Here is a 26879-nt window from a genome sequence, read left to right as displayed (position 1 = left end):
CCATTGTGTTTTGTTTGAACTAGGAAACTTTCCTGGGCTAAATTCAAACCTCTATCTCAAGTGTCTCATAGTGTGAGTGCATGTGACATTGTTGATGGTCATCTGTCCATTGGATGGGAATGTTAAGCTCAGCAGCTCCCTTGTTGCTGTTCGAGAGGAGTAGGCTACATGCTAGCACCAGGTTTCCCCTCTCCCTTCCATTCATTTGTATCAACACAATTGTAGTAATAGACTGAGCAAGCACCATCAGTCATCTACACACCACAGATGCATGGTTGACACATCACAACAGGATGAAGGGAGGCAATGGCTAAGCATCCACCATTAGGACATAGCAGGAATAAAAATGTGGGATTTGTGCATCTGCCCCCAATGTTAATTTCCTAAGTGTGGGACTGATTTTGACTTTTATTACATAGGTAGATGAAGCAGTTGTGACTCAAAGCAAGTTTCACTCATTCTACAGAGGAAGTGAATTGGTTGTTGCTGGTAAAGTAAAGAAAGAAAATGAAGATGATCACACAGAAAATATTTCCCCTGAAGTATCAGCTTGGAGCTTTGGCAAACATTATCAACAATTTCCAAGTGAAGTTATAAAAGAAAAGAAGCAGACTGTAAGTACTATCACATTTTTATGTATAACAACGCTAGCTATGATATTTCATATGATACATTAAAAAATCCATTGCTTTTCACTAGAGATAACTGGCATAAATTATTTCAGAAAGACATTGAGAGCAGTTACGGAGTTCTGGAAAGATTATGGGCTTATCTATATGTCAAACAACTCCTTGATGAGGCTTTAATGTTGGAAGAAAAAGATGAACACAGTCAAATGCAGTTGCAGCAGATTACAATGAACAATGAAACTGTAAAGCCTTCTCCTAAAGAAACAGCTCTAAATATTGCCTTAAAGGTAACTGGAATTACTTTGCTTAGGAACACAGATTTTTTTCTATCCTTGTAACATAACTTTTCATCAGTAGTCAGTGCTAAGCATTTACAGAGGATGCAGTTACAAAATAATGTAAGTATTTTGCACTGATAAATTTTAATGTGAACATTCAATCCTCAATGTACTAGGCATTAATTCCTGATCAATAATTTCAAACTTGTCATGACTAATCATTCAAAAAATTGTTGACATTTTTATTCCATCTTCAGTTATTTTAACACAATGTTCAAAGTTGTTTCACTTGGAAACTCTAAGTACAATATCTTAATGTGTGGCCCCTAGGAAATTATGAGATATTCCCCAGACATGCTACATGCACCCTGTTGTCAAAGTAAATTAGGGGACATCATTTTCTGAGAGACACATTTACTGCAACCCCAAAATTCAAATATTCCGATCGTTTATTAGCATATCTAATAAGGTATGTGCGAAATTTTTGTTTTATCATTTGGAGTTACTAAATTACTTACTACATTGCTGTAGGCTCTTGCTAAAAACTTTGGTGCCATTATACAGAAGACCTGTTTAATAGAGTCATTTAATCTGCCTGAACTGAGTTTATAATCTCAGCAAATGTGACATCATAAATTAATTGTATACATTAGTAACTGACTGCAACAAGTTTAAGAACTCAGACAGAAAAATGCTTAAAGGCTTAACAGTAAGGTCCAAAATAAAGCCTGTAGCCTTTATGTTATGTACCAAAGAAGAAATAATATTCCTCGCCAGCAGAAACTCTTATGTTCCTTTTAAACATGTTTTGCATTTCTCAGTAAGCAGGAAGTTGATAGTGCTTTGTGTGAAGCCACATTAATGTACTGTTTGAAGTTTTAGATAAAAACATTGTGGCGATAATTCATTGTCAATGACTCTGGAACAAGGAGTGCTCTATTCTCGGATCCAGTGAGCTTTGGGAAGCACTGTGACTTTTGTTGTTTTCGCATGCTGTGCTATATTTTCTGTGATCATCTGCGGGTGCTATTAATACAACAAGAATGCTTGTTTTTCAGTGTTTACTCCACAAGAACAGATAACTGTAACCTCCTTTGCTATGCTACACTAAAGTCTGCTACTGGATTCTGTGTTCACTAGGAAGTTTCTTCTGCCCGAGATTCTGGTTTCCTCTCTCTGGAGTTTCTACCTCACTCCACTATGGACCACTGAGCTGTACAGGTTTGGGGTCCACATGCATGGCTCCCCTTTCCCCAGTGTGGTCTGTCACTGCCTGCATCACACACCTTTGATGCTGACTTTCTCGCCAATCTTGCTCTGCCGTTTAATGTGTCTACTTCTGCACCGGCCAATAGGACACTCGAGTCAACTGGTCAACTGCACTGGGATACCCCTGCATCTATCTGACATACCATGCTGCCCAGACCTTGAGTGACATACCAGCCGTGGTTCTTCCACACCACTCGGCAGTCAATCACGATTTCATGCCTTCCTCCAGGAATCCATCCACATCAATCGTTGATACTTCCGCATTGGGTTTTTCTCTTGGCCATGTGCTGCCCCCTCCTACACAGACCACCGATGATGGATCTCTGGCAGCACACCTCAGCACTATTACTTTTGTTTCGCCCATCTTGCTTTACAACTCTATCATGCTTGCAGTGCTGTGTTCACTTTGTGGCCATACAGGTCCCTTCTCCACACAACCTGTGAGTTCTGGGCATCATATTGCACCAACACAAGTCCTGGACTTTCATCAGAACATCATGCTTGTCACAGTCAACACCAGTGGATGCCACTTCTCCAAACCTCACATGGTCTGCACTCTATTGACTCTGCCCCCAAGCACTGCCTCCAAGTCATTTTCTGAAGCTGCCACCAATACAAATTGACAAGTCCATAATGTTGTTTACCTTGGTGGAAAACTTGTTGTACATACATGGTACCATAAACAACAATGCTCACTTTTTTTGTTTGATGAACAATTTTTATGCCCACCGCAGTCTTATTAGTGACTTATTGCTAAACCCACATGAGTGTAACAAATATGCTTCTGCTCTTGCACTCCTCACCAAGAATTTTTCATGTATGCCAGAAGATGCAATCCATGGCATCATTTATGATGAGAATTTAGGTGACAGAATCCCTTCCCAACTATGGCAACGCCTTCGTGCTCAGGTCACAACAGAGGTCTGCCGGACTTAGTGCTCTGGGTATTGTGATTAGTTAAGCTTCCAATGGAACTGCAATTACAGTTGCTTCCTCACATCTCACCCTCACATGAGGATAAACTATGGTTGCCTGAAGAGGTGTATGCTGTTATTTGACACTGCTGCCGAGTTGCCTTGTACAGAGCAATGTCTGCTGCTGCGGTTGGCATACCAGCATCCATACTTCCTCTGTCAGCTGGCTGCAGGTGTGGGTTCACCTAGATGTACTGACTCCTGCTCGAGACACTCTATGTTGTGTTCACTGGTTTAACTGAACGCTATTGTGAATGGGATGACACATAAAACTGTCACAACAAACGGCCCTCCGGTGCATCATAATGCATGCCATCCCTCTCCACACAAGCTATGCCTTGCTGAGACTGCAGTGGATGAACTTCTGTGGGCAGGCGTTGTTTGACCTCTGGACAGAAACTGGTTTTCCCACAGCCTCTTAGACACCAAGGACAGCACAGTACACCTTTGTTGTAACTATCATCATCTCATTATGTGTACCATAATTGGCAATAATCCTGTCCCACACAGTCAAGACTTCACCCAAGTACTTAGAGGTGCACACATCTTTAGTGTTTTGCACTGCACCAAGATATATTTACAAATACCCATGGAACACAGTGACATACCAAAAACAGCCTTCATCAACCTTTTACCTTTACAAATTTTGTTACATGCATTATCATTTCAAAAACACAACTCAAACTTGGCAACATTTCATACACCCACTTCTCTTTAACTGCTCTTACTGCTACCCATACCTAGATGACATTCTCATTTTCTCCTCCTCTGATGAAAAACATGAGCTACACCTGGCCATGGTACATAACTTTCTGGCATGTAATGGAGTCAAGATTAATCATGATAAATCACAACTCTGAGGCACCTCTGTTACCTTTTTTTGGGCACAATGTCTCCCGTGAGGGTTTATTGGGATGGCTCCATCCATGAACTGCCACTCCCAGTGAGTTTTTGCGAAATTCCCTGGTTTTTGGGAACCATTAATTTTCACAGAGACAGTTTCCCAAGGTGGCAGCTAGGGTCTGGCAACATGTTGAAAGCTTTCGAGGATTTCAAAATAACTTTAGAGCATGCCATCAACCTTGCCCTCCCTTGCCAAACACTTGCATTGGTATTATGGCAGGCACAAGTGATTTCGCAATAGGTGCCGAGCTTCAACAGTATATTGATGATACAATTCCGCCACTCCATTTTTTTTGGAAAATGCTATCTACAGCTCAATGTAAGTGGTCAGCTTTCAACAAGGAACTTCTTACAGTGTACCAGGCCATCAAATATTTCTGTGCAGTCATCGAAGGAAGGAACATAACAATTTTCACAAATCACTGTCCCCTCTCAGATGCTAACTGCAGTCCTGCCATTGACTTTCCTCCATGCAGGTTTCAGTAGATGGATCTCATTTGTTAGTACATGATGTACATCTGATATATCCACAGCTCAGAAAATGTGGTGGCTATTTCATCTCCTATTAAGTTTGATGAACTGGCTGACTTACAGGGCAGTGATATCAAAATCAGAACCTACATTGGACCTCCTCCACTTCTGTACAGATAGTTTCTTGCAACCTACTGGGCTTGGTCAGGCCATTATGGTGTGATACATCCATGGGGATCACTCAGCCTATTGTCCTGGCTGCTTTTAGTCACCAAGTTTTTGCTGCTTTGCATAATCTTTCACATCCTGGCACTAAGGCTACTAAACAGCTTATCATTGAATGCTTTGTCTGGCCAGGTGTGAAGAATGGCTGCTGGGTGCGGGCTCATGCCTACGTACCTTGTCAGCACAGCAAAGTTGGCAGACGTATGCAGCCTCCTCTAAGCAAATTTGACATCCCCTGGAGGCCATTTACAACACATGCAGCTGGACATTGTCAGGTCATTGCCCATATCTGATGGTTTCAGATATATCTTGTCCATCATTGACCATGTTACACAGTGTAGGGAGGTAATCCCTCTTGGGAACATTACAGCAGATTCTGTAGCACGAACATTCGCATTTTCCTGGATAGCTAGATTCTGGTGCCCTACATCCATCGCAATCAATCAAGATAGGCAGTTCTAATCACTGTTATTTAACAAATTCTGCATGCCCTGTTGTGTGGATAAATTTTGCACTACAGCATACTATCCTCAGAGCAATGGGCTCATTGAGTGTCAGCACAGGACTCTGAAAGCGGTGTTCATGTGCTATGGTGGTGAGTGGTTCAATGCCCTTCCCTGGGTCATGTTAGAAACCTGTATGGCTTGTAAGGCAGCCATCCGAGTGTCACTTGCCAAGGTCCTATCTGGTGAGACATTAGTCCTCCCAGCTGAGTTTGTCGACAATGTTGCAGCTGTCAATCTATCTGACCTCCTTGCTCTTGTCAAGCATGTCAGGTCACCTGCAGCTGCTATCCATATGCCTCCTCCATGACCGCATACCTGTCCCCAGGTTTTCTTGCAATTGGCCATGGACTCATGCGAGTTTATTATGTTACAGCATGACACACTCAAACTGGCACTACAGCCACCTTACTCTGGCCTGGTCTGCATGACTAATACTCTGGACATGCACATCAATGGACAGCATCAGACAGTTTCACTTCAGTGGGTTAAACCAGCTTGGGCGATTGAGGAATCTGTCCCACAATCTCTTGAATTGAGTTCTCCACTGTCGCAGGATGCCGTCAGTCACTCAGTGGTTGCATGTGATGATCCTCCTCCTCCACCTCACCCAGACTCTGTGTGTGATAATCTGCTGCCTCAGGTTCAACCATGCATTGCATGTAACATTGCACTCTCTCAAGTGCTGCCATCTGCTGTTCCTCTGGTGTGCTCTAGTGTTTCTTCCAAGCTACAGTATCTCTGTCCTCCTTCTCCTACAGCACCCCCTATGACTATCAAGATTTGCTTTTATATCCACATTTTTGGGAGCCCAAACAATGGGCTTTCCTTACAGCTCCAAGGTGGATCATCTTCATCCTCCATGTGAGAGACATCTTGTGGAAAGCCACATCCACCTCACATGTAACGATCCTGTGCACAATCCTGTTCCAGATGAGGTGGATGCAGTTGGATTAACAGCAACATTCAGCTCTAATGGTGTCTCAAGATGTGTGTCCCCTTCTTCGCAGCTCGTCCAACACTGCTATCTCCCAAGCCGGTCCAGTTCACACGTGCAGGTCGATCGGTCTTGCCTCGTTCACTCTGCAAGAATTGATCCAACCTTGCCTTCTGTTCAGACCAGCCACAGCATGGGTGGTCACACTACCTTGCATAATTAACCAACACCTGTTCAATGGCCTACAACACTCCTGTTTTCGACAGTGCTCATTTCCTCTCCCAGTGCTCCACACTCCAGGGGTGGTGGGCTCTCTGTGGGTGAATGAAGAGTGTTTGATTGTAAGTGTTGGTAATTTCTATCTGGGAACTCATCAGCAATTGGGAACTTGTTGATAGAAAGCCCACTTCAACTGAATGGTTTGAAATGAGGGACAGTGGACGTTTTCCAAAGTAACTATTTTTCTTTTAATATTCATCCACACATACAAAGTACTCTAGAAGTAATTCTTATAATTTTTAGTGTGAGCACATTAATATTACTACAATCATAGTTTCTTGTTAGTATACATTACAGAAGCATCCTATAGTAGCTGGCTTCTTCCATCAGTTACTGCATATGAATTATTTTATTCATAGCTGTTATTTTTCAGTAACTGTAGTATATATTTCAGAATAAAATTCAATCATCAGTTGCACAGATATTTTTATTTTGTGTTACTAGTTTTGACAAATTAATTCATCATCTTCAGGAGCCTACAAAATTTGGGATATTATAAGTCATTAGGCATTGCCCATACATTATGTAAAGTATAAGAAGTTAATTACTGAAACTTACCTAGTACAAAAATATCTGTGCAATTGACAACTGAATTTTATTCTGAAATAATGTATGTAACTTGACTTGTTCACAGTCCTGAGGGTGTTGGAGTTTACAGAACACAATTTGTGATTGAATCCTGTTAAAAGTATGTGAAATTCAGGAGTTTTACTCTTATTTTTTTCTTTCCTGTAAATAAGATGTAAGGAGCATGCTTTTGGTGTCTCTTGATTCAAAGTACCATTATCATTAACTAGTAATTTGTGTAGCATGTAGTTGTTCACACAGTTGCTTCTCATTACTGGATTCATTCTACATTCCAGAATGTTGTTGTCTGTTCTGGAAACAACAGTGTAGTTAATGAGTGGGAGTAAAATTTGATAGTGTTTGATTGTCTTAATATGTTTCTATTACATGATTTTTATGTTAAGAAAGCCTATTTTTTTAATTTATTTGCCTCTAGCTGTGCTTAAGGGTTCTTTTAACACAGGCTCATTTTGCACATTGACATGTAAAAGAATTTATGATAAGAGTATGTTGTTGATAATTTTTTCCAGTATCAGTTTGTGACTTCTGTTACATCTCTTGTTGTGGTTAAGAAAGCCTATTTTTTTTAAAATTTATTTGCCTCTAGCTGTGCTTAAGAGTTCTTTTAACACAGGCTCATTTTGCACATTGACATGTAAAAGAATTTATGATAAGAGTATGTTGTTGATAATTTTTTCCAGTATCAGTTTGTGACTTCTGTTACATCTCTTGTTGTGGTAAAACCATCTGCTGGAAGAAACAGCACTATCACTTTCCATTCTCAAGTGCCAAAAGATGCTGCAGAAACTATGGATACAGCCCCATACCACAACAAAATCAGTAAGTTTCCATCTACTTGAAAAGTTTAACATGTATAAGTCACATGAAAAGATGATTAATTTCCTTGCATCTGTTTATTTCCAGTGGCCATTGCAATGCCACCATATTTTCCAGGCAAGAGACCTGCCACAACAATACCACAATTTCTTGAGCAAGACAAAATAGGATCACTGCTACCAGCAATAACTAGTGAGTGAAAAATTCTTTGTTAATGTATGCCCTTTAAACTTAAATTTTCTGTCCTTCTCTCTCTCACCTCTTTCTCCATCAATTTTGTCCCTCCATCACATATTCCTTAGGTTCTCACTATCCTCTGTTTTTATAGTAACAAATAGCTACGAACTGCTAGTTAAAGATTCAGCAATCATTGGTATGCCATATACATCATGACCATTATCAAGAATTTTCAAGCAGCATATTAATACTTTTCACATATATTTCGTGAAATAACTATGATGGTGAAACCACTGAAATTCTAACTCAGAGACTTACCAGCAGTAGTTCTCTCTGTGCATATATTCAGAAATAAATGAACCAATGTCCATGATGAAGAGAAAAGTGGTTAGCTGAGTATTGCGAATGCAGGTTAGTTGACAAGATTCATTTGATGAGATTTACCATATCTGATGTTTGTGTTCATTTTCCATACATTAATCACGTTCTTCAGTACAAAGTCATTACGAAAGATTTGAGCTGGTGGAAATTTAAACAGGAAATGGAGATATGATGGTGGCTTATTGACACACAAAGGCTGTTCATAAAGTAACCTCCACTTATTTAAAAAAAATGTGTATGAAGTTATAGAATTTGCTTTGCAATACTGTCAAAGTACCCACTTTAATTGATTTTTCCACAATGCTTCCAGCCAACTTGAGAGATATGTTATACCATTTCACAAGCTCTGAAGTTCTGCATTCATAGAATTCTGCTCCTTCACACATCTGGCATTAAATTTCCACCAGCCCAAATCTTTGGTAATCACTTTGTACTGAAGGACATGATTAATGTATGGAAAATGAACACAAACCTCAGATATGGTAAATCGCATCAACTAAATGAATCTTGTCAACTAACCTGCATTCACGATACTCAGCTAATCAATTTTCTTCTCATCGTGGACATTGGTCCATCTATTTCTGAATATATTCTTTATTGCCTCACACCACCTTCACTTATTATTGTAGACTTGGGTTACTGGATATTTAATGCCAGATGGATGCAGGCAGCTGAACTCAACAACTACAGAATTTCAATGCTCATCAAACACTATGACAAATGTGGAAACAATGTGGCTGGAAACAATGTGGAAAACTAAATTAGACTGTGTACTTTCACAGTGTACTAAAACAAATTCTGTAATTTCATTCACATTAAAAAACAAACAAACAGAAATTACTTTATGAATAGACTTCATAGACGTAAATTTAGATGTACAATTACATCTTTTCTTGTGAATTTAAAAGGCATCCAAGTCTTATAAAAATAATTAGTAAAATTAGAAAATCAGTTGCATTCAGCAGAACAATGGCCACCTGCTTGATTAATAGTACATTTCATTATTTGTATTACATGTAACTAGCTTTTTATGCCTAGGAAAAGTTCATTTTACTCTGTTTATTTCAGAATTCAACTGTGTTCTGCCATATCAAATTATTTAAAGAACCTATTTCTAGCACAATTCTTTTTACATGATTTATCAGAATATTTGGACTCGTAAGTTATCTCTAACGTTATTATTGGACAGGTTTTTAATTTTCACAAAGTAGAGATACCTACTGGTGAACAAGTTAGTCTAGTGTCCAGAGCAGTGGACTCTAGCCCTGTATGTCCTGGCACCTTATTGCACCTTGGCTGGGCTTCCAAATCAACTGATCTTAATCTTTAATTAAACTCTAGATAGGGATGCCCTTTTTCCTTATTCCAGTCACTCTAGGGGTAAAAGATGGCAGGGGGTAATGGGCCCACCATCCGCTACATGACCCTCCCCACACAATCTCTGCCTTTGACACAAAATCTTGTGCTCATCCATAACAGTGTTTTCAGCCACAGCTGACATTTCTAGATGTTTGTGCCTGAAATAAAGGAAGAAGATTAGGGTTTTATACCCTACTGGTGATGAGGTCAATAGAAGAGGAGCAGAAACTAAAGAGTATGGTAGAACTGGAAAGGAAACCAGCCACGTCCATCTCAAAGGAATTATACCACAATTTGCCTTAGATGATTTAGGGGAACCATGAAGAATTTAAATCTGGATAGAGATTTGAACTGTCATCCCTCCTGAATGTGAGTCCAATATCTTAACATGGATCCACCTCCATTATTTCTGACCTGATGGAGTTCGGTGCAGTGCAGCAAAACAGCCTGAATAGAATGACACATTTAACAAGAGTCACAATCACACTGAATATTATAAATACCTGGTAGTTTCAGGCTTGGGCTGTTATTCACAGGGCTAAGTAGCTCTTTGATTTTTTGGGTGGCCAAAAAGACAATATTAATCCAACATCTGTCTAACATTGATCCTATTTCACTGGAAACTGTTGTGTAATGATCATCTTTCATTGCCAGTGTGTGTGCACCACTATTTCCCAAAGAGCAGAGACATGATGTCAGATGGCTTATTTTGGAGCCCAAATGGTTCTTGTTCAACAGCATTTGGCTCTTAAGTATCAGAATTTTCCATACAGCTATCATATAGTCAGGAAATTGCTCCCTACCTGCACAGAAAGTTAGTCACAAGCTGAATATTCAGGTAAGATCAGTGGACAAAATATCAATCATTCCCTTAAAAAAACACACTGATCACTTTGGAGCATAGCAAATGCTGTAAAAATGGTACCAGGCAGTCATGTGACCTTCCACCTTTAATGTACATCATGGCAGTGAAGTGATGTGTATGTACCACACAAATGCACAGAATCAGATCAGTAAGATGGGCCGATATGGAGACATGGTAGAATGGCATAAGAGAACTGTCATGTTTTACACGTCCATGACCACACTGTGAATGAAGTTGCTCAATTTGTTGGTGATTTATCAACGCAGATTGTCCATGCCTAGAATGAATGGTGTACCATTTGCTGTCATATAACACAGTGTAAGAGTTGTGATCAGACGAAGATACTAACTGACACAGACCAGTGATGAGTGTCACATCTTGTCAACGACAGTTGGTTTCAAACTCAACATGAACTGCTCCATCACTGATCACAAGTCCATCTCAACATGTTTCCTAGGCAAACACTGCCAAGGCAACTTCACTCGAAGAACATTTGGAGTCAGGTACCTCGCAAAAGGCCATTGCTCAAGGTGGTATGTGAAGCTGCTTCATTGGGGCAAACAATTCAGAAACTGAACCACAGCTGACTGAAGGCTCTATATGTAGAAAAATGTAAGTTAATGCAGTTGAACAGGAAAAACAATTTATAAAGTTTGAATATAATATTAGTAGTGTGCTGCTTGACACAGTCATGTAGATTTGCAAAGTGATATGAAATGGAATGAGCACATACAGACAGTAGTAGGGAAGGCAAATGGTTAACATCGGCTTATTGGGAGAATTTTCAGGTCAGATTAAAGGAAAACATCTAAGTAATTCAGAGGCAAAACAAGGTACCCTCTGCCACACACCATATGGTGACTTGCAAAGTATGTATGTAGACGAAAGTAGCACGTAGTGCGGTTGAACAAGTAATAATTTTGCCTCTTTTCACTTGATGTAGGGTACTGAGTGATCTGCAACCAAATGAGGTATTCAACATGCAGTGTGTGAAAGGCATAGTTCAAGCTGAAGGAGTTCTGTGAATTTGAAGATGTGTTTCATACAATGTCCATGTCCCACTCATTCAGATTACCATGTTTATTTCAGTATTCTTGGAGACAAAGTGTAGCCCTGTCTTCTGCGTCTTAGTGTTTCATGTCCCATTGACAATGAGATAATCAGAGTTCTACATCTTCATGATGAGTATGATGTGTCTAGTCCTACCTTCCAAGATGATGACAGCTATATTCACAGGGCTGCATGCATACATACAATTAGGCACCCTGTTGTACCTTGACTGGGCTGCCATATCACCTGATCCTTATCTTCAATTAAATTCATGCACTTCCTTTTGTGCCAAATTGTGGTGATTATCAAGAGAAGAGGTGGTGTTACACAGAAGTGGTGTCATGCCTACATTTTTATTTGGTTTGTTTATTGTGTCAACATTTTCATTCTCTGGAACTCTCTGCTTAGACTGATATATTTCTATTAACAGCTGACCTTTACAGATATTTCTCAAACCATGTCTAGATTGAATAGACCTTCCACAAGCAAGCATTTTATTTTTGAATTATAATGTGAAGTTTACTGAAGATTTTCTTAAAATAAAAAAAATGTAACATCTGTATCATTACTATTAATTACAGCTTCCTGAATCCAAAGTAAGAATGAGTTATGTTTCATGTGACTACTCTCTTTAAAACATTACCAGAGAAGGAAAGTTGCTACTCACCATATAGCGGAGATGCTGAGTCGTGATAGGCACAACAAAAAGATTCACACAATTAAAGCTTGGCCATTAAGGCCTTTGTCAACAGTAGACACACACACACACACACACACACACGCACGCGCACACACACACACACACACACACACACACACACACACACACACACTCACGTAAACGCAATTTGCTATCTGAGACCGCAGGCGCGCGCGCGCGCGCGTGTGTGTGTGTGTGTGTGTGTGTGTGTGTGTGTGTGTGTGTGTGTGTGTGTGTGTCTACTGCTGACAAAGGCCTCTGCTATATGGTGAGTAGCAACTTCCCTTATCCGGCATTGTTATATTCCATCCCGGATTTTCCATTGTTTGATTTTTACTCTCTTTAAAAGATTTTTGTATATCCTTGTAACATTCACAACTTGGTTAGGCACACCTGCAGTTATCTGCACTGAATTATTTTCAACACATTTCAATCAGTCTTTTACTCCAAACGGATATGCATCTAAAAATTTAATAATATTCCATTGGTAGGTCTTACAAATACTTTTTGGTGCACAAACTGAAAATGTTTTAAATGTCAATAGGCAAGTACAGACAATATTAATAAGAGTTATTAAAAATGCTTGGGAAGTCATTGTATGTGGTGATTTCAATATTGATTCATCTCTGATGGTATTAATCAAGAGTATACGTAACATGGTAGTAGTACACAGTGCAACAGTGAAAGCAAAATTATTTTTAAATCCATCTCTCTATCTCCTGAAACAGATGTGAACCCATAATAAATGGTTTGCCTCACCATGATGGTCAAATGGCAACAATATATCATCCACATCAACCAGTTTTGCATAAAAAAAGAAAAGTACAGTTTCACACAGTCATAAATGACTATCACACTATTCAGAGAAAGAATTTACTGTATAAACAATGGGAAGAGAGAGAGAGAGAAAAGAACTGTTGCAACTCACATCCAAAATTTCATAGTAAAAAACATTAAATCAGTTTGCCTTCTCGAAAGGCAAAAGTACAATATGTGCCATTAACAAATTTGTTGAGAAAATTTGTTCATGTTTGGACAAGTCCCAAAGAATCACAAGAATTTTCTTTGGCTTTACAAAGGCTTTTGAGTATGTAAAGCACTGCCTACTTCTCTGTATATCAGTGCTATGGGTTTTTCAAAGTAGTTGCTTTTCTGTCAAGAAATAGTACAGTAACAAAGTAATTCGGAAGTAATTTCCATAACTATTCATGTCAGTAAATAAACTCTAGCTTTAATTGGTTCTTAGTGCACTTTACAGAAGTAGCCTGCAGTAGCTGGCTTTTGAGTGTCATATCTCTATTAATGATTTTCATCAAATTATTTGTAACGTAACTGGGTTTTGCTCTGGGACTTATGGTGTAGTCCTACAATTCTACATCTTTGGAAAAAACTACTATAAGCTTTCAGACAAAATTATGTGTTACACAGGCACAGGAAGTCTCAACTTTATGTATGATGATGAATACATACCAAAGTGATGAAATGAAATTTTTACCAAGGCCATTATTAGAATCTGGGTCTCCTGCTCAATAGGCAGATGCACTTACCACTGCACCACCCTCACTCTGTGGGTAACACAGCTGTAGGGATTACTTATATTTGTAGTTAGTTGCCAATAACTTGACCAGTGTGAAATCTGACTGACATCAGGTAGCTCGTCTACAAAATATTTTCCAGTATTCCAAAACAGTTAAACTCTTCACCTGATGAAAATTTTAAAACGAGTAATCACAATGCCCCTCCCACACAATCTCTTCATCATTTACGGTCATTGACAGTAAATAAATGCACACAAATACAACAAACCTTAGTGAATTATAAAAATGGAATGAAATGGGCCCTACTTTTAAGACAAACATAAGTAACTGAACATATCTTCCAATTAAAGGAATTTGCAATATCTATCTTGTTAATTTGCCTCAAACACCATACACAATAATCCACATTGTATTCCCAGCAGAAAGAGAGAACATAAAAAATATGTTTCTTTACTACAGAGTAGTAAAAGGTGCTGATATCTAATAGTTTCTATATCACTGAGGACTACATAAATTGTTCACACTGCACTGATCTGTTAATTTGATAAAGAATATATGGGAATGGTTTCATAAATATTAATAATAATGATATGAAAATTATTCTAAACTAATTTCACTTTCATTTCAGCCACAAACAAGCCCATATTGACTCTTAATGACATCACATGGCTTGATCAGTATCTTGGCACAGATGGCCAGCTTCACATTATCAGCAGGAATTCATCAGAAGAGAACAGAACTTTAAATATATATTCAATACAGGTATGCAGACTTGAATAGTCCTCTGTAGCAATATATGTAAAAGCACTGCCTACACAAAAGTATAGTAAGCTAGATCTCAATACTCCCTGTGAGGAACTGCACTTTGAAATATCGGGTATAGTAATTGAGTGCCTTAAAATATTGGTAGTAGTAGTCTACAGGTCACCTAGTGGAGACCCCAGTATCTTTCTTGAGAAATTTGATGACCTATTAATGTCCCTCTGTACACCAAAATGGGAATAATATACTATTGTCATTGGAGGGGACGTCAACTCAAGTTTTTATATTCTGCAGGACAAAAAAACTGTTGCAGATTTCAAGAATGTACTTAGGCAATATAACCTGTACTATACTAACTCCAAACCTACCAGGGTCCCTGCTTGTCTTGATAATATATTTACAAATATTAATAGAACTCATATGTCATCAGATGCAGTTAGTTTTCATTTCTCAGACCATAATGCAGTATATATTAGTCTTAGCAACGTAACTCCAGACTGTTCCAGCCCAAAAGCTAAAACTGTAACCACGAGACCTAAGAACAAAGAGAGGATAGATAGATTTAGACTTGCTCTCACTTGTATCAGTTGGGATGCCCTATTTAGTAGACTAAAACATTGTTCCTCTGACATTGTTTTTACTGAGTTTTTCTCTATATTTTTAAATACATTTGAAAATAATATTCCTTTGAGAAAATGTACTCTAAATATTAAGGATAGTAGTTGTTATAAGAGAAGGAAAAACAGGGAATGGTATACTCCACAGTTAGGGCAAATGAAAAACACTGTTATGCTCTATTCTGGTATGTACAAGAACAGCAAATCTGAACTACATAAAGAATTATATTCCAGAGATAAGTGTAATTATAGACAGGCTATTAATGATGTTAAGAAGCTACATAATACAGCCCTCATTGAAAAGTCTAGAAATAAATGCAAAAAACCCTGGAGTATAATTAACTCTGTGGCTTACACTAAAGGAAAAGACATTATTGCCATATCCCCAGATGAATTCAATAAATTCTGCATCCAATCTATTGAAGAAATATGCAGCTCAATAGACAAACCTCCAGAAAATGCCCTTAACTTCTTCAATAACTATTTTGAAAGACCCCGCCAGAGCATTTTCAGCTTCACCGAGGTGTGTACCAATACAATTCTGAAAATAGTTAAAAATCTCAAAGCCTCAGATAGCGCTGATTACTATGATTTATCATGTAACTTATTGAAAGATATTATTGACGGCATAATTGATCCCTTAACCTGCTGTGTAAATAACTGTCTAGCTGAAAACAAGTTTCCTGATGTACTAAAAATATCTAGAGTGGTCCCAGTATATAAGAAAGGTGATAAGAACTGCCCTGCTAGTTACAGACCAATATCGTTAACTCCTGTTTTCTCAAAAATTCTTCAAACAATTATGTATGATCAAGTTAGCACGTATTTAGATAACTTAAACTTAATAAGTGACAAACAATATGGATTCATGAAAGGTAAATCCACAACAGATGCTATGGATTCTCTTGTAAAATTTGTTCTGGATGTGTTTGAGGCTAGGGGATTTGCTCAGGCTACATTTTGTGATCTGATCAGAGTATTTGGCTGTATGGACCATGATACTTTACTGAATAAGCTATCCTATTATGGTTTTGCTAATAGCAGCATAAATATGGTTAAATCCTTCCTTCAGAACCGCCAACAAGTTGTATGCATTAACAGGGAGAAGTCAGATCTGGTTAATGTTAGGTCTGACATGCCACAGGGCTCAGTACTTGGACCTCTATTGTTTTTACTTATGATTAATGACCTGCCATCTTTTGTAAACTCTCACACAATAATGTACGCCGATGACACAATTTTTTAAAATAAAAGCTCAGATTTAAACACACTAAAAAATCTAGTTAAAGATACCCTTGCTCAGAGTTCATTATGGTTTAGAGCAAACGGTTTTCTACTAAATGAAAGTAAGACCCAGGCACTTTCCTTTAGCTTAAGAGAGAATCATGACTTAGAAAGTATAAAATTTTTAGGTGTTATAGTAGACAACAAGTTGACATGGGAACCACATGTAAAACATTTACCTGCCAGACTCTCAAGAGTTATCTATTTAATTAGCAACTTAAAAAGACATGTCCCTAAAAGGTATATAAGATCAGCGTATTTTGCTTTCTTTCAAAGTATCATATCATATGGAATCTTATTGTGGGGCAATAGCAGTCATGTAAAGGGCATTCTACTTTTACAAAAAAAATTAGTAAGAATAATAACTGACTCAGATAAGTTAGAACACTGTAAACCCTTGTTTGTTAAATTGCAGTGCCTGACGGTAATAAACTTGTAGATCTATAATGTTCTATTGTATGTTAGGAACAATATTTCAAATATATCATTAAGGAGGGATGTACATAGCCATAACACCAGGAACAAATCATGTTTAGATGTACCATATCAAAGACTATCAAAGTCACAGAATTCATATTTCGTTCTTGGACTTAAGTTGTACAATAAGTTAAGTATAGATTTAAAAGAGTTACCTGTCAATATCTTCAAATCTAAGTTGTACAGAATACCAGTAAATAATCCTTTCTGCACAGTAGATGAATTTTTTGAAACTGAAAATACTGTCTTTCAACACTGTATCTAGCAGATGGCCTTATGTAATCCAAACTAAATTGTATTTAGTAATTAATGTTAAAAATGTAAGTTATCTTGGCATTGTCTATTGCTTTATGAGCTGAACGACAATAAAATTTGATTGATTGATTGATTGACAGGTACTCATCTACAAAATAGTCCTCTGTATTTGACTTTAATGCCTTTATGCACAAATGTGCTCAGAAATATTGAATGAAAGTATATTGGTTACACATATGACATCCTAGGACTGAACCCAGAATCTTCAGATTTGTAATCTGTCACTTAGCCCCTATATTATTATTATTATTACTATTTTTAATTCATGGGTTCATGGCTGATCTCAGTGTCCAATGAATAAAATACTTTTCGCAATCAATCATGTTACCTTCACAAGCAATGTAGTTCATTAGTATTCCCAATGTCAGTTTTCAAAATATTGTCCCTGTTGGACACTGAGCTCTTGCTACACACCTGTGAAATTCAGCCACACAAGCCTTTTTTGTCAAATTGTTGAGATTTAATGACATTTCAGTAGTGTGTGTAAAATATTATAATTTCTAAATGAATTTTACATTAAGTGATACGTATCTTTTCTGAAACAGTATTACAATAAATTACAATGAAAAAGCAATATTTTTTATATTAAAAATATTGAAATACATGATTCTCATAGAACATTTATTACAGTAGAAAGCACTTCTAAACACTAAGAGTACTGAACCAGTTTTCAATTTACACATGAAAATTACAATGAAAGTCATTTCTGTGGGACGGGTATTTAAAATGGGAGCTATATAGAATATGTAAATATTAGTCTATTACTAAAATAATTTATATTTTAATGTTTATAAATGTGCAATGATAGTGACAGGTCTTGGTTGTGCAAAGCCAGTCTGTTGTCATAATTAACATGCTTCATGGGGACATGTCTGTAGCCACATCACATTTTCACACTTAGAAAAACAGTAGGCCTACCTAGTCCTTTGAGCTTTCAGGAAGTAATGTTTCTGTGAGACTGAAGAAATAAATCAGTATTTAAGCATTTGTTACAGGAAAAAGTTCCAGTTCAACCATGTACAACCCCAAATAATGAACGAGCAACTTGCAGGCCTCTTGTGGAATGTGTGTTGCCTGAATTCAAAGATGATTATGACATCTTTCTACAGTACATTTGCTCATTTGGAGAAAGTGACAGGTAATTTCCTTTTTGTGCACAAAGTTCTACAGAGTATGCTCAAGGCAATATCGATACTGGTGATAATGGATGATGATGACGATGATATAATTGTAATGACATTATTATGATTGTTATTATTATTATTATTATTATTAATTTTGCACAGTATTTCAATTAAATCATGTTTTCAACCACACATTTAAAAGCAACATGTGTAATGCTAGAATGTTTATTTAACTGTAATACTCAAATTGAAAGAATAGATTATGTTTTCAGTAATTTAAGGATCTCACCATCACTGATCTGTGGTTATATTTCCATTTCGTTCTCTTGCTGGGAGTACAGTGTTCTCTCACAACTTCTTGGCCACCAATATTGCAATTATTTATGTCCTTCCAAGAGCTTCTGCTGTTAGATTCAGTATGATATTTTGCCCTGAATTATATAGAGCATTTACTAAGACACTGTACTAATATACTGAAGTGTATAGTATGGGAAAGCTAATTATGTGTGATTCCAACAAAGAGAAAAGTAATACTTAGCTTTTATCTTTGGTTCACAGCTCTCTCGGTGTGTGCTGCCCTGTCTCAACTGGCCCAGGCAGTTCACCAAATGAACCAGCAACTGAAAATTATTCATTAGTGCCATAAGCAGCCTCTGTCCTATTTTGTGTTACATTAAACATATTTATTGAACATTGTGACTACCTTACTATATGAACTACAACCTTCTGAAGCTTAATGTGTGAGAATAGCTTGGAAGATGTGAGCCATATCAATTCAGTGACTGATCGAACTTGATACATAAGTAGTAAGTAACTTGATGCAAAATTACATCAAACAAAATGGAGAAACCAAAAGATTCTATAGTCTCAAATACAGGGCGTTACAAAAAGGTATGGCCAAACTTTCAGGAAACATTCCTCACACACAAAGAAAGAAAATATGTTATGTGGACATGTGTCCAGAAACGCTTACTTTCCATGTTAGAGCTCATTTTATTACTTCTCTTCAAATCACATTAATCATGGAATGGAAACACACAGCAACAGAACGTACCAGCATGACTTCAAGCACTTTGTTACAGGAAATGTTCAAAATGTCCTCCGTTAGCGAGGATACATGCATCCACCCTCCATCACATGGAATCCCTGATGCACTGATGCAGCCCTGGAGAATGGCGTATTGTACCACAGCCATCCACAATACGAGCACGAAGAGTCTCTACATTTGGTACCGGGGTTGTGTAGACAAGAGCTTTAAAATGCCCCCATAAATGAAAGTCAAGAGGGTTGAGGTCAGGAGAGCGTGGAGGCCATGGAATTGGTCCGCCTCTACCAACCCATTGGTCACCGAATCTGTTGTTGAGAAGCATACGAAAACTTCGACTGAAATGTGGAGGAGCTCCATCGTGCATGAACCACATGTTGTGTCATACTTGTAAAGGCATATGTTCTAGCAGCACAGGTAGAGTATCCTGTATGAAATCTTGATAATGTGCACCATTGAGCGTAGGTGGAAGAACATGGGGCCCAGTCAAGACATCACCAACAATGCCTGCCCAAACATTCACAGAAAATCTGTGTTGATGATGTGATTGCACAATTGCGTGTGGATTCTCAACAGCCCACACATGTTGATTGTGAATGTTTACAATTTGATCATGTTGGAATGAAGCCTCATCCGTAAAGAGAACATTTGCACTGAAATGAGGATTGACACATTGTTGGATGAACCATTCACAGAAGTGTACCCGTGGAGGCCAATCAGCTGCTGATAGTGCCTGCACACGCTGTACACAGTACGGAAACAACTGGTTCTCCTGTAGCGCTCTCCATAGAGTGACGCGGTCAACGTTGCCTTGTACAGCAGTGACTTCTCTGACGCTGACATTAGGGTTATCGTCAACTGCACGAAGAATTGCCTCGTCCATTGCAGGTGTCCTCGTTGTTATAGGTCTTCCCCAATCGCGAGTCATAGGCTGGAATGTTCTGTGCTCCCTAAGACGCTGATCAATTTCTTCGTCTTCCTGTCAGGACACCTTTGTTCTGGAAATCTGTCTCAATACAAACGTACCGCACCATGGCTATTGCCCCGTGCTAATCCATACATCAAATGGGCATCTGCCAACTCCGCATTTGTAAACATTGCACTAATTGCAAAACCACGTTTGTGATGAACACTAACCTGTTGAAGCTATGTTCTGATGAGCTTGATGCTAGTACTGTAGAGCAATGAGTCACATGTCAACACAAGCACCGAAGTCAACATTACCTTCCTTCAATTGGGCCAACTGGAGGTGAATCGAGGAAGTACAGTACATCCTGACGAAACTAAAATGAGCTCTAACATGGAAATTAAGCATTTCCGGACACATGTCCACATAACATCTTTTCTTTATTTGTGTGTGAGGAATGTTTCCTGAAAGTTTGGTCGTACCTTTTTGTAACACCCTGTATAATGAAGGATTCTTATGTAAGGGACAAGCCATCAAAGAATTAATTTTTTAGTTTTCATTCTCACCACTCATTTAAATCTTGCTATTCGTTTAAAGACTGAAACAGCCTACAACACTTGATGACATTACAAGAGGTCAGCTGAAGCAGGATGAAGAACAAAAAACTGGTCATTCTGTTTCTGTTTGTCTTGAGTGAGTGTGTAAGGCTTTTGCCTGTAAATGAGAACATCATCTCTCAAAACACATTTTTGTATTGTGAATATCTGCCACCTAAGGATTAGCATGAATCCTCACTTAATGTCCATCAATTGCTTTAATTATTCAGTCTCTACAATACTGTTGTTACAAAGCAACTATTTAACTTAACCAAACACAAAGTTGATACCCTAGAAAGGAATAGTTTGTCTAGCACTTCAAACCAGTTCACATCTGTTGGTGATAGGAACCTTAGCCTAAGTGATCAGAACTCATGCAACCATTGTACAATAACAAACACTTAAGTTCAGGTACAGCAGTTCAAATTACAGCCTTCTGTTGAATCAGTTTTATGAACATATCTAGCCAGTTCACTGCTCATCCAGCACATGCATCTCCCTCTGCAACTTCTGGACACATGTTGCCCCACATCTTACATTCTGGTACCCTAGAAACTCACTCTCATCAGAAAAAAACACCCATTTCAATCACCAACAACATTCCACACATTTATGTAGGGCAAGGCTTACAAGTTGTCTTGTTGTAGAATAATAAGGAAATTTTCAGTAATTCTAATGTGGGTGACGCTATTGTAATTTTTACAAAAAGTTTATAGTCTTTTACAAGGAACCATTCCACCATTTGCCTAAATTGATTTAGCGAAGCCATCCTGAATATTATTAGCATAGTGTCCTAATATCCGAGACTCTCAGTTTCAAGGGAACAAAATATTATATGAATTTTTATATTTCATTTGAGCTGATGTAGATCTCTATAGTTTATATCCAGAGAGAGAGAGAGAGAGAGAGAGAGAGAGAGAGAGATTTTCACATTCATTTACCATAATAATATAAATTTTTGTATATAAAATGTTTGAGCCATATCGCAATCTCTGCATGCTGCACAACTGAAATATGTATATTTATGTGATGATAGGGTGCTTCTCATAAAACAGGTGAGGATCATTCCTACTCCTACAAAAAGCTATGTTCTGCTACACTAACATAACTCGAATAATATCCTTTTGTGATCTTTCACCCTTCATGCTCCTAACGTCTATGGTTATATTCCTGTGCAAGACCTATTCATATATCTACCCATCAGGCTGTCATTCTTCACCACCATGAAAGGCAGAAGCACCTGCAAAAGCAGCCACTTGTACTAACATATGGATTTTCTCACTCCCCAACACCAGCTTTCCTGAACTTTTTATCATTTTCCATATATTCCTGTCCACTGCTCAATGTATCTTATGAGTAGTACAATCTCTATTCATAATAATATATTTTCTGTCCTGGATTTTCATCAGTGAAAATCTATATATTTAATGTACATTTACTTTCCTGGTCATTTCTCAGTATGAATACTGATGTGATATTTCAATTGTCCCCTTGAATTACATGGTCAAAACAAAGATCAGCCTGGGCAATCTTGGGAAAATGTTTTGACCGGGACAGCCAATGTAAACCCATCTATACTACAGGCAAAAGGAAACCAACCATTCAACCATTCTGCTCACCTAGGTGTTAATGATGTATCCAACTTGGAAGTGGATCATTACACAAGTGTTGGACCTCGATCTCAACTTAACAACAACTGAAGGTGATGCAGTCTCTCAGCCACATGATTAACCCCAACAATGGATCCCTGAATCTAACATCTATTTGGAGCGTTTTACTGTCTTTTAGCCTTGACCCTATAGACCAGTGGTCACCAAACTGTGGCCCAAATCAAGTATTTGTGTTGCTCACAGTTCTCTGCCGCATTTTATAATATGTAATATGCATCTAGCAACTAACAGCCAAATCCAGAAAGATCAACTAACATTAAGAGCTTCTTAAGAGTGTAGTTCTCCTTCTTAGTAACAAACTAAACAGTAATATTTAAAGACGTGCTTAATTGTCATTGACATTGGTGAATTTGAAGGTGAGCTAAGTAAAGTTGGCTGCTTACCTCACTGGCAAAGGGGTAAGTAGTGTGGCCACTGTGGGGTTAGAGCAGGGTTTCCCAATCCGTGTTCCACCTAACACTAGTAATCCACCTGGTGCAAATAAGTGCTCAGTGAAAAACTACTAATAATATGCTTCTTTTTGTGTGACTTTTGACAATACCATTTTAATGGATGTAAATTTCATACTGTTGGCATCAGAAAATGTCGTGTGCACATAATTACTAACATCAGAAACTCCAGGTTGGAATATCAACAATATAAGGAAAAGATAGACTGCTGGTTACTGTAACAATGACACTTCAAGCCACAGACAGGATCAATTAAAAGACCCTTTGCGTGATGTGTGCTTGCCTGTGTGAATGAATATGTGTGTGATTCTTTTTCTTTTTCTGGCAAAGGCTGTAGACAAAAGCATATGTAAGTTTCTTTTAATTGTGCCTGTCTGCAACTTAATCTGTCATCTTACAGTAAGTGGCATTCTATCTTTTCCTTACATTGTTCATTACCGGGGGGGGGGGGGGGGGGGGGGGTATGCCCCCCCCCTCTCCCCCCCGCCCCACTGCCACCCCCATCACCTACATGAAATACAAACTGCCTGGGTGCTCTGTAGTGTAACTGAAATATATTTTAGATTTAAGCTATTGATATATTGAGAGCATTATCAGCTATCGCCCATCCCTACTTCAGTGAAGACCAATGTATGTCAATTGCTGGCTGTTCTTGAGCTCAGTTGTTTTGTTAATCAGTTCATGCTGTGTGCTGTTATGACCATTTTTAATTACAGGCAAGTTTGTAACAAGAAAGAAGATGGAAATCGAGTTTGATTCATCTACTAGTGTTATGATAAGTTAAAAACATATGTATGCACCACTACAACAGCCTAATTACTTATCTACATCTGTTTAATGTTAGCACTGGAGTCATTATTTGGAGACAGATAGAACATTGGTGTTGCAATATCTCACTATTTCACACGGCAGTGGAGCAGTAAACATCACCACAAACAAAATTAAATTAAAATCAATGCATAAAAATACACTCGGATATGCTTGTGTCACCCAAAAATCACATTAATCAACAAAAATAGTGCCCAAACATTGACAGTTACATTTCTTTCAAACTATTGCTCAAAATTAAACAATGAAAATCCAGGATGGAATGTAACAATACCAGAGAAGGAAAGTTGCTACTCACCATATAGCAGAGCCACTATATGGTGAGTAGCAACTTTCCTTCTCTGGGATTGCTCAAAATTCTATCATTAGTAGCAAAATGGCAAAAATATTGGCCAACTCGGTCATCTAGTTTTATGAAAACCAGTTGCAATACAGAAGGATGGGATGGGGGTTTGTCAGGACAGTATGCACTATTATGCACAATGGCGTTGTATTATGCATTAAAGGCAGGGAAAAGTGATTAATATACAAAATTTAAGTGTAAAATATGTCATAAGTATTTTAAAAAATCAAAATTTTTAATACACATGAATGTAGTTCCTATAAGATGAAAATATGCAAACATGCACGAGAAAACCCTGAGGCTGCCTGTTGCAGTGATATGGTATGAATGGTACCGATTTGTTTAAAATGACTGAAAATCTGTCCAACTCACATGGATAGCTGCACCCATTAGTACGTCTTGTCCAGGATTCATGGAGGTGTTCGTGAACCTTATAATATAACACTGAACTGGCATTACAAGAGCAAAGAAGCAGTGCATTATATAAGAATTATAATTCATTTGACAATACATTGAAATTATCACATTGCAAAATAATGGAATATTTCATTGTCCATTTGCATGTTTTTTTACATACTTTTGAGAGTAATGTTAAACTTTTGAAGAAAAGCTTATCTTGTATTGTATTATATTTTCATTTGTCTCATAACATACATTTTAGAGATCATCTGCTTGTATTGTAGTGGAGACATTCCAATTTTTGGTTTAAGATATATATAGTTACATAATTTTTAACACCAATTTTACTAGCGCAGGTTTATGTTGAACACACTATTAAACTATTTTCTGTTGATATACGGTACTTAGTGCCTAAATTTTCAGACTTTATGTTATACATACAATATTCTAGACAACACTATGATATTAAATACTCATATTGTTCAAATGATCATCTTATTGTTCATAAATTTCTCAGTTGAATAGCAGCATTTTTCACTTCAATGAACCTATCTCCACACTCAGTACCTCTCTGCTCTTGAGTTTGTTATAGACTTTCATTCCCATTTACTTGGGTGTCTGTTGGTACAGTTTTAGGCAATGTGTTGGAAACATGAAGTTTTCTTTGTGTCTAGTGTTGTACATATGTTTAAAGTGGTTTTCTTCTATTACCTTAGGATTAGTGTGAACGAAGGTGGTAATCTCAAACATGTACAATGCAAGAATAGGTAATATTTTTAAGTTCCAGAAGACTGCGTGACTGGATTTTCCTGGAGAGCCAGAACACATTCTTGTAATGATTCTTTTCTGAAGTAGTGGGATTTGTTATGTGTGACTTGAATTCCCCCCCAAAATTAAACCATATCTTGTTATGGATTTAAAGTAACTGTGAGACACTGCCTTCCTGCTGTTTATGTCTGTTACATCAGACAGCATGTCCATTGCAAAAGCAAGGGTGTTTCATTTAGTGGCTAAATAATCTATATGTGCTTGCCAGCTACAATGTTTGTCCAAGTTTAGTTGCAAGAATTTGATGGACTGAGCTTCTATCATAACTTGATTTTTATGTGTGACACTGATTTTTGATTGTTTGGTTTTAAGCTGTGTAAACAGGATCTTTGAAACCATGAATTAAAGTTGTTTAATGTGTTTATTAAATTGTCTGGAATTTCCATCACATTTTGTTTTTCAATAAGTACTGAAGTATCATCAGCTGGTTAGGCACTGATATTGAGAGGTAAATCATTTATGTAAAGGAGAAACAAGATTGGCCCTAAGATTGAGCCTTGAGGGACTCCTTGCGAAATTGTATCCCACTGAGATGCATAATTTACGGTGTTAGATGTGATTACCCTTTGCTTCCTGTCTGCCAGATACGACCTAAAACATTGTTAAGCATTTTGTCTGATGCTGTACCTGTCTAGTTTATGGAGCAGCATGGAGCGATTCACTAAATCAAATGCCTTTGTGCGGTCACAGAATTTTCCTGCCACTTTATTGCTTTTGTCCAGTGATGGGCTGATTTTTTTTCAATGAATTCATTTTCCCTTTTTGGAACCCATATTGGTTTTTGAGAATACCATCAATTTTTTGTGACAAAATTTCTTATCTAGACTGCAGCTATTTTTTTTAAATGCTTTGGATAACACTGGGAGGATAGAGATAGGATGTTCATATTCCATATCCTCCCTTGATCCTCTTTTGTGTCATGGTTTAGCCTCTCCATACTTAAGTATATCAGGAAAATTGGCTTGCTCACATAAATATGTTTGTTGGATTCAAATTAATGATATCAATATAACGGAAGGAAACATTCCACGTGGGAAAAATTATATATAAAAACAAAGATGAGGTGACTTACCGAACAAAAGCGCTGGCAGGTCGATAGACACACAAACAAACACAAACATACACACAAAATTCAAGCTTTCGCAACAAACTGTTGCCTCATCAGGAAAGAGGGAAGGAGAGGGGAAGACGAAAGGAAGTGGGTTTTAAGGGAGAGGGTAAGGAGTCATTCCAATCCCGGGAGCGGAAAGACTTACCTTAGGGGGAAAAAAGGACAGGTATACACTCGCACAC

General features: G+C 37.8%; 1 protein-coding gene across 1 annotated transcript in view; it reads left to right on the top strand.

Moving 5' to 3' along the window:
- The window catches only part of LOC124618647 (inter-alpha-trypsin inhibitor heavy chain H4-like), a 132482-nt gene extending 113268 nt beyond the window's left edge, over positions 1 to 19214 (top strand). The window contains exons 11-17 of the mRNA XM_047145367.1: positions 420 to 614; positions 725 to 916; positions 7737 to 7875; positions 7960 to 8064; positions 14571 to 14704; positions 18393 to 18535; positions 19080 to 19214. Of these exons, the coding sequence (XP_047001323.1) occupies positions 420 to 614; positions 725 to 916; positions 7737 to 7875; positions 7960 to 8064; positions 14571 to 14704; positions 18393 to 18535; positions 19080 to 19167 (996 nt within the window). The 3' untranslated portion in view covers positions 19168 to 19214. The remainder of the gene's footprint in view (positions 1 to 419; positions 615 to 724; positions 917 to 7736; positions 7876 to 7959; positions 8065 to 14570; positions 14705 to 18392; positions 18536 to 19079) is intronic.
- The last annotated feature ends 7665 nt before the right edge of the window (positions 19215 to 26879 follow it).

The sequence above is a fragment of the Schistocerca americana genome, chromosome 1, assembly GCF_021461395.2.
Source record: "Schistocerca americana isolate TAMUIC-IGC-003095 chromosome 1, iqSchAmer2.1, whole genome shotgun sequence".
NCBI lineage: Eukaryota > Metazoa > Arthropoda > Insecta > Orthoptera > Acrididae > Schistocerca > Schistocerca americana.
This window is presented reverse-complemented; position numbering and strand designations above follow the sequence as displayed.